This window comes from Chlorocebus sabaeus, chromosome 1 (assembly GCF_047675955.1).
Source record: "Chlorocebus sabaeus isolate Y175 chromosome 1, mChlSab1.0.hap1, whole genome shotgun sequence".
NCBI lineage: Eukaryota > Metazoa > Chordata > Mammalia > Primates > Cercopithecidae > Chlorocebus > Chlorocebus sabaeus.
The window spans coordinates 21,230,652-21,244,286 of NC_132904.1; the positions used below are offsets into that span (position 1 = coordinate 21,230,652).

Below are 13,635 nucleotides of genomic sequence, written 5' to 3' on the forward strand. Positions count from 1 at the left end.
AGAGCATCACTGTGAGGCCACTTTGGCATCTGGGAGCTCTCTTCAGTTTGGCCTAAAGAACTTCCGAAGGGGGCTTAAGTGCAGCTGGATCTTAATACAATCAGCTCCACTCACACACAATTTTCATTTTGGCCATTCCCCAGAAAGCCTCTGCCCAACCCCACCCCCGCTCCCTTGCCGACTGCAACAGATGTGAGGGCACCAGGGGAGCCTGCCAAGGGGAAAGGCAGGGTCACAGGGCCATCCGTCAGCCACAGAAGGACTGCTCATTCAGCATAAGGGTTAAGGTTGGGGTTAGCAGGGCATGTGAAATAGTGCACTTAAAAATCATATTACTAAGCGGGTGACTGTCAGGCACTATATGCACGGTCTCAAGTCTCACGGACCCCCAAGAGGGGGTTGCTTCTGAGTCCATTTCACGGCGGCGGAAACTGAGGCTTGGAGGCTGACTGGTCTGAGGTGACTCAGCTAGAAAGGGCAAAGCTGGGATTCAACCCTGGGTTTACCTGACTGAAGCCTAGGCTCTTTCCACCTCTCCCCACAGGGCTCGGGCAGGCATTCCGACAGATGTGGAGGTGAGGGTAGGGGTGGGGTGTTAGAGCTGCTCCCCAGTTCTACCCTTGCAGGCACTACTGTGACTGTAAGAGGGGGCATGTACCCCCTTGCAAAGGCGAACGGGGCCAGTCTTGTCTGAAACTGTCCAGCTAATTCCCTTCATCGGTTGGTGCAGAACTCAGCTGGCAGTAGATTCAGGAGGACAACGCTACCTCAAGCTGCAGCAGGGATCCTTGCCACATATCCAGCCACCTGGCTGGTGCGGCACGGAGACGATCAATACCGCTCCTTGGAGGGCGGTCCCGATAGGCACTGTGACCTTCTGGGGCTGCTTGTTCCCCGTGTTCCCTCTTGTCACCAGTCCTCTCAGAGTGGCAGAAAGAACACTGGCCTAAGCATTTGATACAGACTAGTCTCAAGTAGTCCCCTATGGATACCGCACAGGGCTTCGGGGAGTCAAAGCGCAGTATGTGCACGGGAGTTCACCAGCTCTCCTCTCTGTGCCCCTCCTCCCAGCACAGGAGCCTGGATGAGGCACTGCTGGGCAGGCTAGGGGAGTGAGAAGCCATACATTCATGCCTCCCCTCTTGATTTTTACCTCCGGGCCAGCAGTCCTCCCTTCCCTCTCACTCCAGGTGAACGGAAGCTGAAAGTCAGAGAGAAAGCTGGGAAGAAACTGGTGGCTAGTCCCTTGACATGTTTTCAGAGGAAACATTCCAGGAAACAACCTGAAGGAGACACTTCCGTGGGGTTCCCCTCCTCTCTCTGACTTTCCTAAGTTCTGCCCGTTTGAAAGGCCCCATGGCATCCTTCCTCCAGCTATCCTACATTCTCCAGGCCTGCAGAAGCCCTCAGGGCAGATCCCACCTTCGGAGGGTTCACCCCTAGGTGGCCCCGCAGCCATCCTCCAAACGCGGACTGGTGGCGAGGCTGGTGTCCTGACCGAGCCCCCAGGCAGGCGGCTCAGACTCAGGCAGCGAGGACTCAGCTGGCCTCCCAGGGCGCGAGGGACCGGGGCGCCTTCCTGCAAGGCGGCCCTTCTGGCTCCGCGGGTTTGGCCACACATAGCCTGGAGGCTGTGGGGCTAGTGCTGGGTTCCTAGCCTCCGGCCTCCAGGTCCTTGTCCCAGCTCGCCTGCCCCTGTCCTTCCTGCGGCGAGCAGTCCCTCGCAACACAGTCACAAGGCCCTTGGGCGCCCATGTGGCCCAAAGCCTCCTCCTCTCGCTACCTGGCCCGTGGCGAGCTCCCACCGGGGCTCCCAGAAAAAGACGGGCACGGGGGCGCTCTGGCTGCAGCACTCCTACTGCCCAGGCTGTCAGCCCTGGGGCCAGGGCTGGGGGGACGGGGGGTCCCACAGGCCACAGCAGCAAGCATGGCTTGGCTAGCCACCCAGGGCTGTCTCTCTCAGCCCACCAGGGACACTGGATCCCATATCTGATAAATCCTCTGGGTACCTCAGTTTCCTCAGGTGTTGAGAGAAAACAAAAACAGCCATAGGAACTCTTTTGGGAATAAATCAGATTATGGATGTTGTGGTCCCAAAGGAGTAGTTACTCTGTAAGCTCCCTCCCCACTTTCCCCTTTCCTTCCCTTTCAGATACCAGAATTTGCATCCAGAGCAAAAAGTCAGTGGGCTCAGCCACAGCAGTGAGAGCAGTGAAGGCGCGTCCACATTCCTGGAGGCCACGAGAACAGGGACTGTCCCTGTGCTGAGAGAGCGTGACATCACTGCTCCTATGAGGGGGAGTGATGGCACAGAAATCATCCTAACAGCGTCGTACACACAGGCCTCTGCCAGCTCCAAGCAAGCTCATTTGAGAAAACAGCCTTCTTGGTAATGCTGGCCACAAAGCTACAGTCTAATTTATCCTGTTTTCCTCCACTGTGCTCTGACACTGCCTCCTCTTCCCCCTCCAGCTTAAACGCTAACCGACAGCTCAGCCCAACATGGGGCTCTATTCACAGGCTGGGGAAGGCTTTTATAAATGGAGGCACATCAGCTCTAGACCAGCTGGAAAAGGCACCATTAGTCACTCTAGTAAATAAGCACTGAAGTCATTTCCCTATTGACACCCAGGCGCAGGAATCACATCGAAGAATGGATTCCAGCAGCACCAATCTGACTAAGGTCTCACATGCGTGTTCCTTCCAAACAGAAAATGGGGGGGGGAAGAGGGCAGTTGTAGACCAGGTCCCTCTGAGGACAGCGTGCGGGTGGAATCATGTGTAAGTAAAGTTTTAAGTAAACAGAATGCATCACTATGGAAACATTCAGCTTTATCAAAGCCACCATTAAAAAAAAATAATCAAGACTTAAGATTCAACACTACAAGTGTTTATGACCAGAAAAGGCAAAGTGGGTCTTAGATATTCTACAGCCAAGTAATAGCTGCCAGAACTCAAAGAAGAAATATTCCCAGCAGGGCAGGAACCTGTCATGTGTCAGGACTTTCTCTGAAACCCTCCAACTGGAGCATTCAGTGCACTGCAGGGCCTACTTAACTCTTCCAGCGTTGCAATGACACAATTCAGGAGACGGCTCTATGGTTACTGTGTCCAGACAGGCCTGCCATGTACTACGGCTGCATCACATCAGTCACAGAGGCACAGAGTGGGTGCCACAAGGAAAGGGCAGGTTTATTAGCTGTGACTCAAACTTATCAGGAATTGTCAATGCCACCCAAGCTAGTGGGTTAACAATGGATCAATGTGGATCCTGATTTCAACACTGGGGATGCAATCTGGTGCTAAGTGTGAGTGTTCCAACCCATGTTTGGAGGCAAGTTGCCTGTCATAAAGAAGACATTTTTAGTGTGGAGCCTGATGTTTCTTTGGGCTGCTGACTGGAGTAATGGTGTTGGTAAAGTATTGTGTAAAAGCCTGATATGAGTTTGGTGTCATTCAGGGTCCCCAAGTATACTCACAGATAAGAATGAGGTGAGAAAGGGTCACAAGGGAAGACTCATCTGTCTCTAAAACTTTTGTATCTCTGAAGGTGGATATGGTCAGAAAACACTTGCCAGAAAGTCAAGGAAAGTTGGCTGAGAATTTGTCTAACACCAGAAGTTGGATTCTGCCCCCCAAAAGCAGCCTCCCCAATGAAATGGGCAACTGCTAGTCCAGTCACCGGCAGTTTCTGGCTAGAAGATGCTGATGCTGATTAAGGGAAGATGAGATGCAGACGCCTGCCCTGATGCACAGGAAAGCCAGGGAACAAACAGGTGGCTTGTGGTCAGCTGTGACTAGCTCAGCAGGAGCCAGCCCTGATGTTCAGGCTCCCAGGAGTGCTCAGCAGACCATTCTGCCTACATTCAGCATGGCAAAGGAAAACCAAACAGGCCGAGAGACTAGCCTGCAGTCTGAAATCCGGTTCTGCCACTACAAGCCCTGTTAACTTACCTAACGTCTTGGAGACTCAGTTTCCTAGGCTCTACAATGGGAACAGAATCTCTCTCTTGCACCGCTGTGGGAAAGATTAGGGATTATGTATAAAAGCTCCTAGGACAGTGCCTGCTGAAGCTCAGAAAAAGGGCAGCAAAAAACAAAACCAAACCGAAACTTAATTCATGCCACTGCTGTTATATTTGCTTCCTCAGCTTTACATGTAATGTAAGCAAAAACAGCTTCACCTCTAATTCCTAGTTCAGATCTAGCACCAGCAAAACACAGCAACAGGCTGCTGTGGTCACTGAGCACACTGCCCTTTGCCATGGTCTGGAATTCCTGTCTATGCCTACACCCTGTAGTTTTACTCTATGGCAAGTACCTGCTTGACATTTCAGAAGGGACATTATCTTAAGGGTAAAGAAAAGGGCAGTTCTGGCATGTGGTATCTGGAGTGACAGCAAGAAAAACAAAACCGAAGGTTTGCTGCTCTCAGACCAAGAAACCCAGGTAGTGGCCAACCCCATCTGCTGTATAGTAGAAATGTTTCCCTGAAAGATATGGGTGTGACAAGTGAAGAGATCAAATGCACAGCTGCCGCAAGGGGAGATCATGACCCTCCATTAGGAAAGAGGGACGCTGGAAGACTTGGAACCATCTGCCAGTTCTATCATTAGTAAGGAAGGGAAGATAAATGTCCTAGTGTCATGCATCAAACTTCTCACCAAGCTGGCTGTATCACCTGGCCAGGTATTGTTTGCATTAATAGGAGAACAGCTAAGAATTAAAAAGAGGCTTTATTTTACTCTTACGGTGATCTGAACTTCCCTCACATGAAAGCTTGGTATGGCGCTCACATTTTATAAAGCATTCCATATTTGTTAGAGAAACAAGCTAGGCTCATTTTGTTGTTTTTTGTTTGTTTTGTTTGTTTCTTAAAAGGGCAGGGGGACTACAATGCCAGGAGCCAGAGAGCTTGTCAGAGAACAGCCTGGCCAGGCATGGTGCTCCATCTGAGTGCCGAGTCAGAGCGTGCCCAGCCTTTGGCATTTTCCTATGATCGTGGGGAGCATCAATCTTACAGCCTGGAATGGAAACAGGATAAAAAGCAAGAAGGCACTGTACCTTGCCCCCACTGGCAGACAGAGAAACTGTTAACTCTCCCGCCCTATTTTCGTCCATTTAAATTCATTTCCTTTCTCTCAGGTTTTCTGTATCTTGGTTTGGAATTAATCTGGTACACAGCTCCTGAGTCAAGAGGTCAAGATGACACGTGGTTTTATGATGCAATAATGGGCAGTCACTCTGTTTTGTTTTGGGAACCTCAGTGACATCACAGACTAACCTTTGTACCTTGGGACCTTGTATGTAAGAAAACATTGAGTCAGAAGAGAGCGTTAGTCATAGGGCTACGGAAACACAAGGTGAAGAGAACTATCAGGCAATTGAGTGTATTCCCTGCAGGGCTGCTCCCACTTCTATCTGACTTGGGTCTAGATGACTCAAGTGATTCCCTAGGGGAAAATAATCTATGTGGAACAGCTGTCATGAGTAGGGTTTCTGCTGTTCTTCAGCCTCGATTTCAGCCTGCTATTTCCTGTGACATCACTCAGTGATTCCTCCCTTTAAGGGGACAGTTTTCTCTTGTATTACAGGTGACTGCTTGAAAGTGGCTAGACGAGAGCATACTGCCACCACTCTTTCTTTGGAGGCCTGTAACTGTCTGAGTGTGTCGCAGGAAGACTCGGTTACAGTGTTCCCTGGATATGTAGCTTTCCATTACAACAGTATGCAAGCCAAGATGAAACCACCTCTGTTTGGGTTTCAGCAGCTGTCTGCCTACGGAAGGCTCCAGAGTCCCTGACGCATATTTATATCTCCACTTCACTGAAGTCACAAGGAACAAACACGTGGAAATTTTCCCCAGAAGCACAAGTCCATTCATATTTCTTCAAATGAAGGTGGGGTGCGGGGGGAGGGGGAGGGTAGGAGGAAAACTGCTTACGAACAAAATCATCCATGAGCGCTGCCACATAGATTTTAATTTGCCTAAAGATGATAGCGATTTTGAGCTGTGATTCGGGATGACTGTTCCCACAGTAGACCTATTACCAACATGAGTTGCTGGCTCTCATTTAATAGGACTCCAAGCTGGGAAACAAACCCCACCATCTTCCCAACAGCCACATCATGAGATCTAGCAGCACCAGCCTCTTGAAGTCGCTTCTCAGTGGAAGGTTTGCTCCGTTTCAGTGAAGCTTCTCTCTCAAAGCTCTGATGTCACCAGGGCGCCCTTCGAGGGTCTGGATAGACTGTCCGAAAGGTTAGGTTCACTCTTGGTTCTCTAGAGTGGTATTCTTTGGGCACTCGATGCTAAATGGAAATACACATAACTCTGACATAAATACACACACACACACACATACTTTTAGTTCAAAGCGACTTAAAACTTATTCATGAGAATACAGAAGTATTTCCATCTAACCCCCTTAAATGAGCAGTAAGCTCTTTGAAGTCTTGTGGAGAAAGCTTCCTTCTTTGAAACAAATTTCCATCTCCAGCCCCACTGTGCTATGCCAGCACCTCTGAAGTGAGATATTTTCATCTTTTCTAATTGTTGCTGTTCCTCTCAGACATCTGCCATTTCCCAAATCTCATAAACATATAAATGGATGAGACCAAAGAGAGGCATGAGATTCCATTCTCATGGTAAGTGTTTTGACATTAACATGTGCACCTTAGAAATGATCTGGCCTAAAAATGGCATGGCCTAGCTGCGGAACTGTGTACTCTAATAAGATAGTCACTAGCTACCCTGAAGCTATTTAAATTTAAATTAATTAAAATTAAATTAAAAACTCAGTTCTTTATAGCATGCAAGCCACATTTTAAGAAGTCAGTCATATGTGACTAGTGGCTACTACATTAGGCAGCACAGATACTGAACACTTTCATCATCACGGAAAGTTCTACTGGACACACTAGTGTCCATCTGGATTGTCAGTAGTATCAAAACTCCTTGGAAAGAACGTCAGCTCATTCCCTCTGGCTCATTATAAAAGCAGCTTGCTTTTCACCATGTCTACTTAGAAATAGTCCTCAGAGTTGGGAAACTGCCTCCACATGAGAGTAGATTCATATTACTTGCACATCCTCACCTGCCAGTCAGCTTGTGTCGCTCCTTCCATGATTAACAAGGTCCCGTGATCCAAGGGTATCTTCACTCTTTCCACATATGTGTAGTCTCCATTCTCTTCCTAGAAAACAGCATTTGTTGCGCTAAATTTTTTGCCTGTGTAATTAAGATGCAACAGAACCTGACAGAGGTCAAAAAAAATGGAAACCTCTGCTCAGCCAGACTGTGGGAATCTATATATAGCTCTCTCACTTGCAGCTGCTTGACTGTGGGCAAGTTACCTCACCTCTCTGTACCCTGACTTACTCATTTGTAAAATGGGGAGGATGACAGTAACTGCCACCTAGGACTATGGTGAGCCTCCATTGATAGAATATGTGTAAATCACTGGAGATTGGCATGCAGTAAGTGCTAGCTATTAGTGTCATCACCATAACCCAAAATGCAGAAAAGCCCATTCTGGCCTATGAAGGAAATAAAAGTCACGTGTATAAGAATTCTTTACATCTGACTGATGCTGTGCTCTACATTTTGACATACTCAGTGTGGGGAAAACGTCCTTTTAACCAAGACTTGATGCGATGACTTCCTTCACCTTCTTACCATGGATGCTAATTTACTAATTGGCACCTACAGTCTCTATTCTTCTCATGGTTACTTTGGAGTTTTGGAGATATACTCCTGCCTCTTTTCAGAATAGCCAACAGTAGGATTTTCTCAAAGGGAGCTCTGGCTTGACCTAAATAGTGCTGTCAAACTGAGATTGGCTGTTTACATCTTTGGGGATGGATCACGACTCCTGCACATTTAGGATACAAATGCCTTGTATTTACAGAGAGAGCTCAAAAGCAATTTATGTCCAATATTCTCAGGAGTCTTCACAGCATAGGCTGCGAAGCAATCAACTGGTAGTGTGACTCCTCCACAGCTGAAAACCAGGCACATTAAACAACTTCTGTGCTCGCAGCAACAAAGAGCATGTCAAGTGCTGAGACTGGGACAGATCCGAGCTTCCAGATTTCTTCACCTCCATTCTGGGCAGAACTGATGGGTCTATTCATTCATCTGCTTCTCTTCCGATACAAGGGGTTACATTTGGGTTACTGCAGGGGTGATTTCAGTGCAAACTGTGTTTATGTTTATTATTGTATGGGTGCTTCTGAGAACTTAACTGTTTACAAAGATTTTCCCTAGGAAAATCAAAATCAAAACAATCATGAACTTGCATAAACAGTCTAAGTTCCAGGCCCCAACTTTTGGCAGTAACTTTGTCAAACATAGTCATAATTTTTATAGACAGAAGATAGAAGCAATGTTTAAAATAACTTTGGTTTCAGTGACTGATTTTAATTGCATCTGCCACCTTTTCTCTTCCAGTAATAAGTGGGCACCGAAACATTTACCTTTGACCCCTCAGACAACCAGAGGGCAGTGGGAAAGTGACCCTGCCCTCACTGCAACCCAGCTCCATCTCAGAAAAGCAAAAGGCTGTTCTCTGATTTAAAAAAAAAAAAAAAAAAAAAGCCAGACAGAGGAGACACATGTCCTACTGGAGAAAAGATATCTGGAGGGAGTGCACTGTCCATGAGATTAGAGAGTCCAAGGCTCCTTAATTTAGGCTGTACAGTCAGCTACCAGATCAAGGTTCAACACAGCTAGAAGCAGAAGAATTTCTGCTACCCTCTACATAATCAGGGAGTGCAACATGGGCTTAATTTACAAATCAAGTGCAGACACTAAGAGAGGAGAATACAATAAAGTAGAAAGGAAAGACACTTAACCACAACATGAAGGCAATTCTGAGATGAAGATCTCTTAGAACATTAAAAACACTGTTGGGGGGAAGGGAGTGCTGGATCAGTGGAAGAGAATAGGTAAACACTATAGTTCCACCTGGAAACATGAAGCAGGAATGCACCTCACAAGTGAAAGAGAATTCCGAAATGCAAGAGAGAGATATCAGCACTGATGGAAAGTGATGTTCAACTATCACATTTCACATACTGTTCCTAAGATCTGAACTTTTCAAATGAGAGAAAGCCTCAGGTTGGTTTTGAAGACATTACATTCAACAAAACCATTAGCCATACCAAAAAGCAGACAAGGGTGAGCCTTCATCTGGGAGGGAGCCACTCATCAGTCCACAAAGGAGACACCAATACACAGTGCACCCTCTGTGAGAAATGATATCATTCTTCGCTGCTTGTTTTTATTCCTTCTAAGATCTTTGACTTAGAAGATGCATTCCTAATTTGCAGAAGGAGACAGACAGGAAAGAGGGCAAGGGATCCTACTAATGCAACACAGAGCTCACAAATGCATCCTTCTCTTGAGGCTAGAGTGGCAACAGACCATACAGCCACCCTTCGACTGAAGCAAGATGCATGGAGACTTTTTCCACTGAGGAGTCAGATAAAAGGCCAGAGGAGCCCACATGGCTGTGCATAAAGGCTCCAGTTGATAAATGGATAAGCAACAGTGGAAACACAGGTCAGACTGTTTAGAGGAGCGCCTTCCTAGTCATTAAGCATGGTTAAGTTACCCAAACACATCTCTGTAGCCCTTTTGATTTACTCAGGGTTTTCTTCAAAACAAAACAAAACATACCCCCCAAAACCAGGGCTAAGGATAAAATTTTCCATCCCTCATCCTGGTTAAAAGAAGCTTTTAGGGTCACACTCAAGCTACAGGGTAGGTTTTGTTATTGATGTTCTTGGTTTTCCAAATATTTGAAACCCTACAAGTACAAGGAAAAAGCGAAAAACACATATTTTTATATTAATGCTGATCAACATTCTCATTCCTCCAACTGCAGCCAGTTCATCTGAAGGCTTAATTATGCTTTTCTAAGGCTTCCCACAACTCTTACCTCCACCTCACAAAGATATTATCCTATTCAATTTCCTTTAAGAAAATGCTATTTGGGGTGAAAAAATCAGGGTGTATTTACTGTTATGTCATTATTAACCATCCAACAGACGGGAAACCTAAACATTTTTCTTTTCATTGGAAAGGTAATTCATACTGTATGAGATTTGGATTTTTCTTATAATCATCCCTTTCTTGTCCTAAAAGAATGCCTTAGAAGTTACGAACAATCATCAATGCTTTAAAATCATCATACAGGTTTTCTTTCTAGAATATAAAAAGTAACGTAAGTTTACTAAAGTAAATGATGCACTTGTAATTACTTATTCAACCTCTGCTCTTACAAACTCCATGAGGGGAAGTTTATGTGGTCTTCCTGTTAAACATTCTCAGTGCCTATCACACATATCAATAAATATGTACTGAATGACTGAGGAAGAGTACACAGAAAATGTAGAAAATCGCCTGCAATCCTATCATCCAGAGTTTATACAACATACACACAGAAGATTCCAGATATACAATCGTATACACTCCATTTTTAATATTTTATTGAGCATTTTTCTGTATCTTTAAATATACATTTCAAAAATATGGTTATAGAATATTCCTTTGTATGAACATATCCTTCCTTTAAACTCACAAATACCTTTCGACCACCTGTATACATCAGGCATTATGCTAGTGCTAACGATGGAGCAGTAAGGAGCACATGGTTGGAGATTGATTTTCATACACCAGTTTTTTTTTTTTTTTTTTTTTAAAGAGGGAAAATAAACAAAAAGTTGCTGCAAGTAGATTTTTGGGCAAAACATTTCTGCATATATTTCTAGGATATATTCCTAAAAATGGAATTACTGGAGCCAAGTGTATGAACTTTAAGGCACTTGATTTATACTACCAAACTGCTTTCTTGAGAAAGCTGCAGCAAATCTGTAATCTCACCAGGGAAACATGACAGTATCTATCTTCTGGCTGAACATTATCAATTGACAATAATGAAAAACAATTAGGGGAGAAATGACAACTCATTCAAACTTAGAGATCTTGGATTACAAACCAAGTTGTTTTTTTTTTTTTTTTTGAGACAGAGTCTTACTCTGTCACCCAGGCTGGAGTGCGGTGGTGTGATCTCAGCTCACTGCAACCTCCACCTCCTGGGTTCAAGCGATTCTTGTGCCTCAGCCTCCCGAGTAGCTGGGATTACAGGTGCCTTTCACCATGCCTGGCTATTTTTTTTTTTGTATTTTTAGTAGAGACAGAGTTTCACCATGTTGGCCAGGCTGGCCTTGAACTCCTGGGCTCAAGTGATCCGCCCGCCTCGGCCTCCCAAAGTGCTGGGAATATAGGCTCGAGCCACTGCGCCCAGCCCAACTTCAACTTTTTTTTTTTTTTTTTTTTTACATTCTGTTTGCTGTTTGTGTTTCTTCTGCTGTGAACACTCTCTGTTCTTGTCCTTTGTCCATTGTTCTGTGGGGGTGTTAACATTGTTTTCTTATTGATCTCCAACCACAGATAGTATGACAAACAAACCACATTTGTTTGTCATACTTTTTGCAAATGCTTTTCTCATTTGCTATTTGCCTGTTAACTGTACTTATGATATTTAACACAGAATAGCTCAAAATTTTACAGTCAACTCTACTGACCTTTCTTTGGCTCGTCTTCACGATTTTTATGCTTAGAAAGTCTTTTCCCATCCTGAGGAAAGTTAAATATACAACTGCACTTCCTTTCAGTTTTTTTTTTTTGAGAGTTTACATTTTTTAGATTTAACTCTTTAATCTACACAGAGTTTGTTTTTTGGTGGTGGTTGGGTTATTTTTTTTTTTTTCATGCTTCTTTTTATAAGTTTCCAGGTACTTAAACCAAAGCATCCTGCTAGACTTTTCCACAAGATCAACCATGGCATGTGCTCAGGTGCCAGGCACATCAGGCACTCTATATCTGTTATTGCTAATGCTCACTACAACCTTGTAAGGGAGGCAAGGAAGGTGATGTTATCCATTTTATCATAAATAAAGGGGGCTGGAGGGAAAATACTTCTCTAAGGCAAAAGGCTAGCAGGAGGGCAGGCTAGCATTTGAATGTAGATCGGCCTGGCTCTAAAGCCCTATTCTTTCCACTATACCCTGCTCTCCAAAGTAAGCTCTATTCCTTCTGAGATCCTAATATTTCCTGTCTTGATTATATGGAACCCCGACTATACTGTAGGGGTCACAAACAGCAGCAAGTAGCATAAGTGAGAGGTGTGGGCTGGGTGCAGCACAGGGAGGAGAGGGAGCCATGCAGAACCAGGGGCCTGCAGAGAGGCGGTGGCTGCTCTGCCAATGAGCGGTTTCAGATCACTGTTCCCCCCAGTGCTGCCCCCTCTTCTGGGTTTTCCAGGGAAGCTGACAAGCAGGATTTTTATGTGAAACTTTCTGAGTTATAAATTTTGGCAAATAATTCAGTGTCTTTAAAAACACTGGGCAATTTAAACAAGTCTGAGGGCCAGATTCGGCTCCAGGGCTGCCCAGCTATGCTGCTGATGGGTCCATGACTGACTGCCTTCTTTGATTCCTTTGTCAGTCACCTTAGCTGACTTGTAAGCGTCTAAGACCAGTTGTCATCTGATGTGCTTCTTGCATCCCCTTTGCCATTCCATGCAGTAGTGCCTGAGAGACACTTAGGACACAGGTACTACTTCATCTTCAAGTATCATCTTCCTTTACTGAATTAAATCTAGAGGTAGAAACTGTGGGGAAATATCAAATACACGTACAATTGCTTTTAGTTAGCAACTGATTATAGCATAGGTTCCTCCAAGGTTTCAAGCAATGGGCAGAGTTTTAAATTATAGCGGATTTGTTTACTTTATTATTTTATAGTAATTTGAATAAATCTTAGGGGCCATTATCACTTAAATAATAGTATATCTAGGTCTTTCAAATTAAAATTATACCTGAGTAACTGAGGATGGAGAATGGGAGGGGGGTGAGGATGGAAAAACTACCTATCGGGTACTATACTTATTATCTGGGTGATGAAATAATCTGTATACCAACCCCCGAGACAAACAAGTTACCTATGTAACAAACTTGCACATATACCCTAACCTAAAATAAAAATTAAAAAAAAAAAATTAGACCTGAATGAAGCTGTCTGTACACATGAAGGATATCTGTGTACAATGACCAAGTTTGTCCCCTGTACTTTTTTTTTTAAAACAACTGGAGTTATTTACTGTATTTCATTTGTGTCTGTCTATCATAAAGAATTGACCAATATGTAAATATGTGATTTGAACCATGGTTGACCTATGAGTCTTGCTACAACATTTTAGAAAACATAGCCTGTTCCATGTGTTAACCAAGGCCCAGGAAAGCCGGTGGGCTTGTCCTTTGTATAGAGCTGGGAGAGGCCATCCATCTTATCTCTCAGTGGACAATATACTTTCCTGATAAGGAAGGGAAGCGCCATGGAAATACACCTCAACTGTTTTATTGCAGTAATTTTTTTTTTGTATCTGAAACTGAAACTGTATTGTTTAATATATTAAGATTTAAAAAAATAAATTTCATGATTTAAAAAAATCATCACATTCTTCATCTCACCCTCAACTCAATCAGAAAAAGTCATTTAAAGCAAAATATGCTTCCAAATTACTGATCTCGGATAACAGTGAGGCATTTGGTTTTCCACATGATTCC

The 13,635-nt window shown here is 44.6% G+C and overlaps 1 protein-coding gene across 4 annotated transcripts in view; it reads right to left on the reverse strand.

Moving 5' to 3' along the window:
• Positions 1–5,955: 5,955 nt before the first annotated feature.
• Positions 5,956–13,635, reverse strand: part of ALKBH3 (alkB homolog 3, alpha-ketoglutarate dependent dioxygenase) — a 40,566-nt gene continuing 32,886 nt past the window's right edge. For 3 of the 4 annotated variants that reach the window (XM_008001065.3, XM_008001084.3, XM_008001075.3), the window contains exons 9-10: positions 7,098–7,196; positions 5,956–6,312 (exon numbers count right to left, since the gene is read on the reverse strand). In XM_008001065.3, the coding sequence (XP_007999256.2) occupies positions 6,220–6,312; positions 7,098–7,196 (192 nt within the window). In that variant the 3' untranslated portion in view covers positions 5,956–6,219. Of the gene's footprint in view, positions 6,335–7,097; positions 7,197–13,635 lie in introns of all 4 variants that reach the window. The other variant, XM_037999499.2, reaches the window with a different exon arrangement.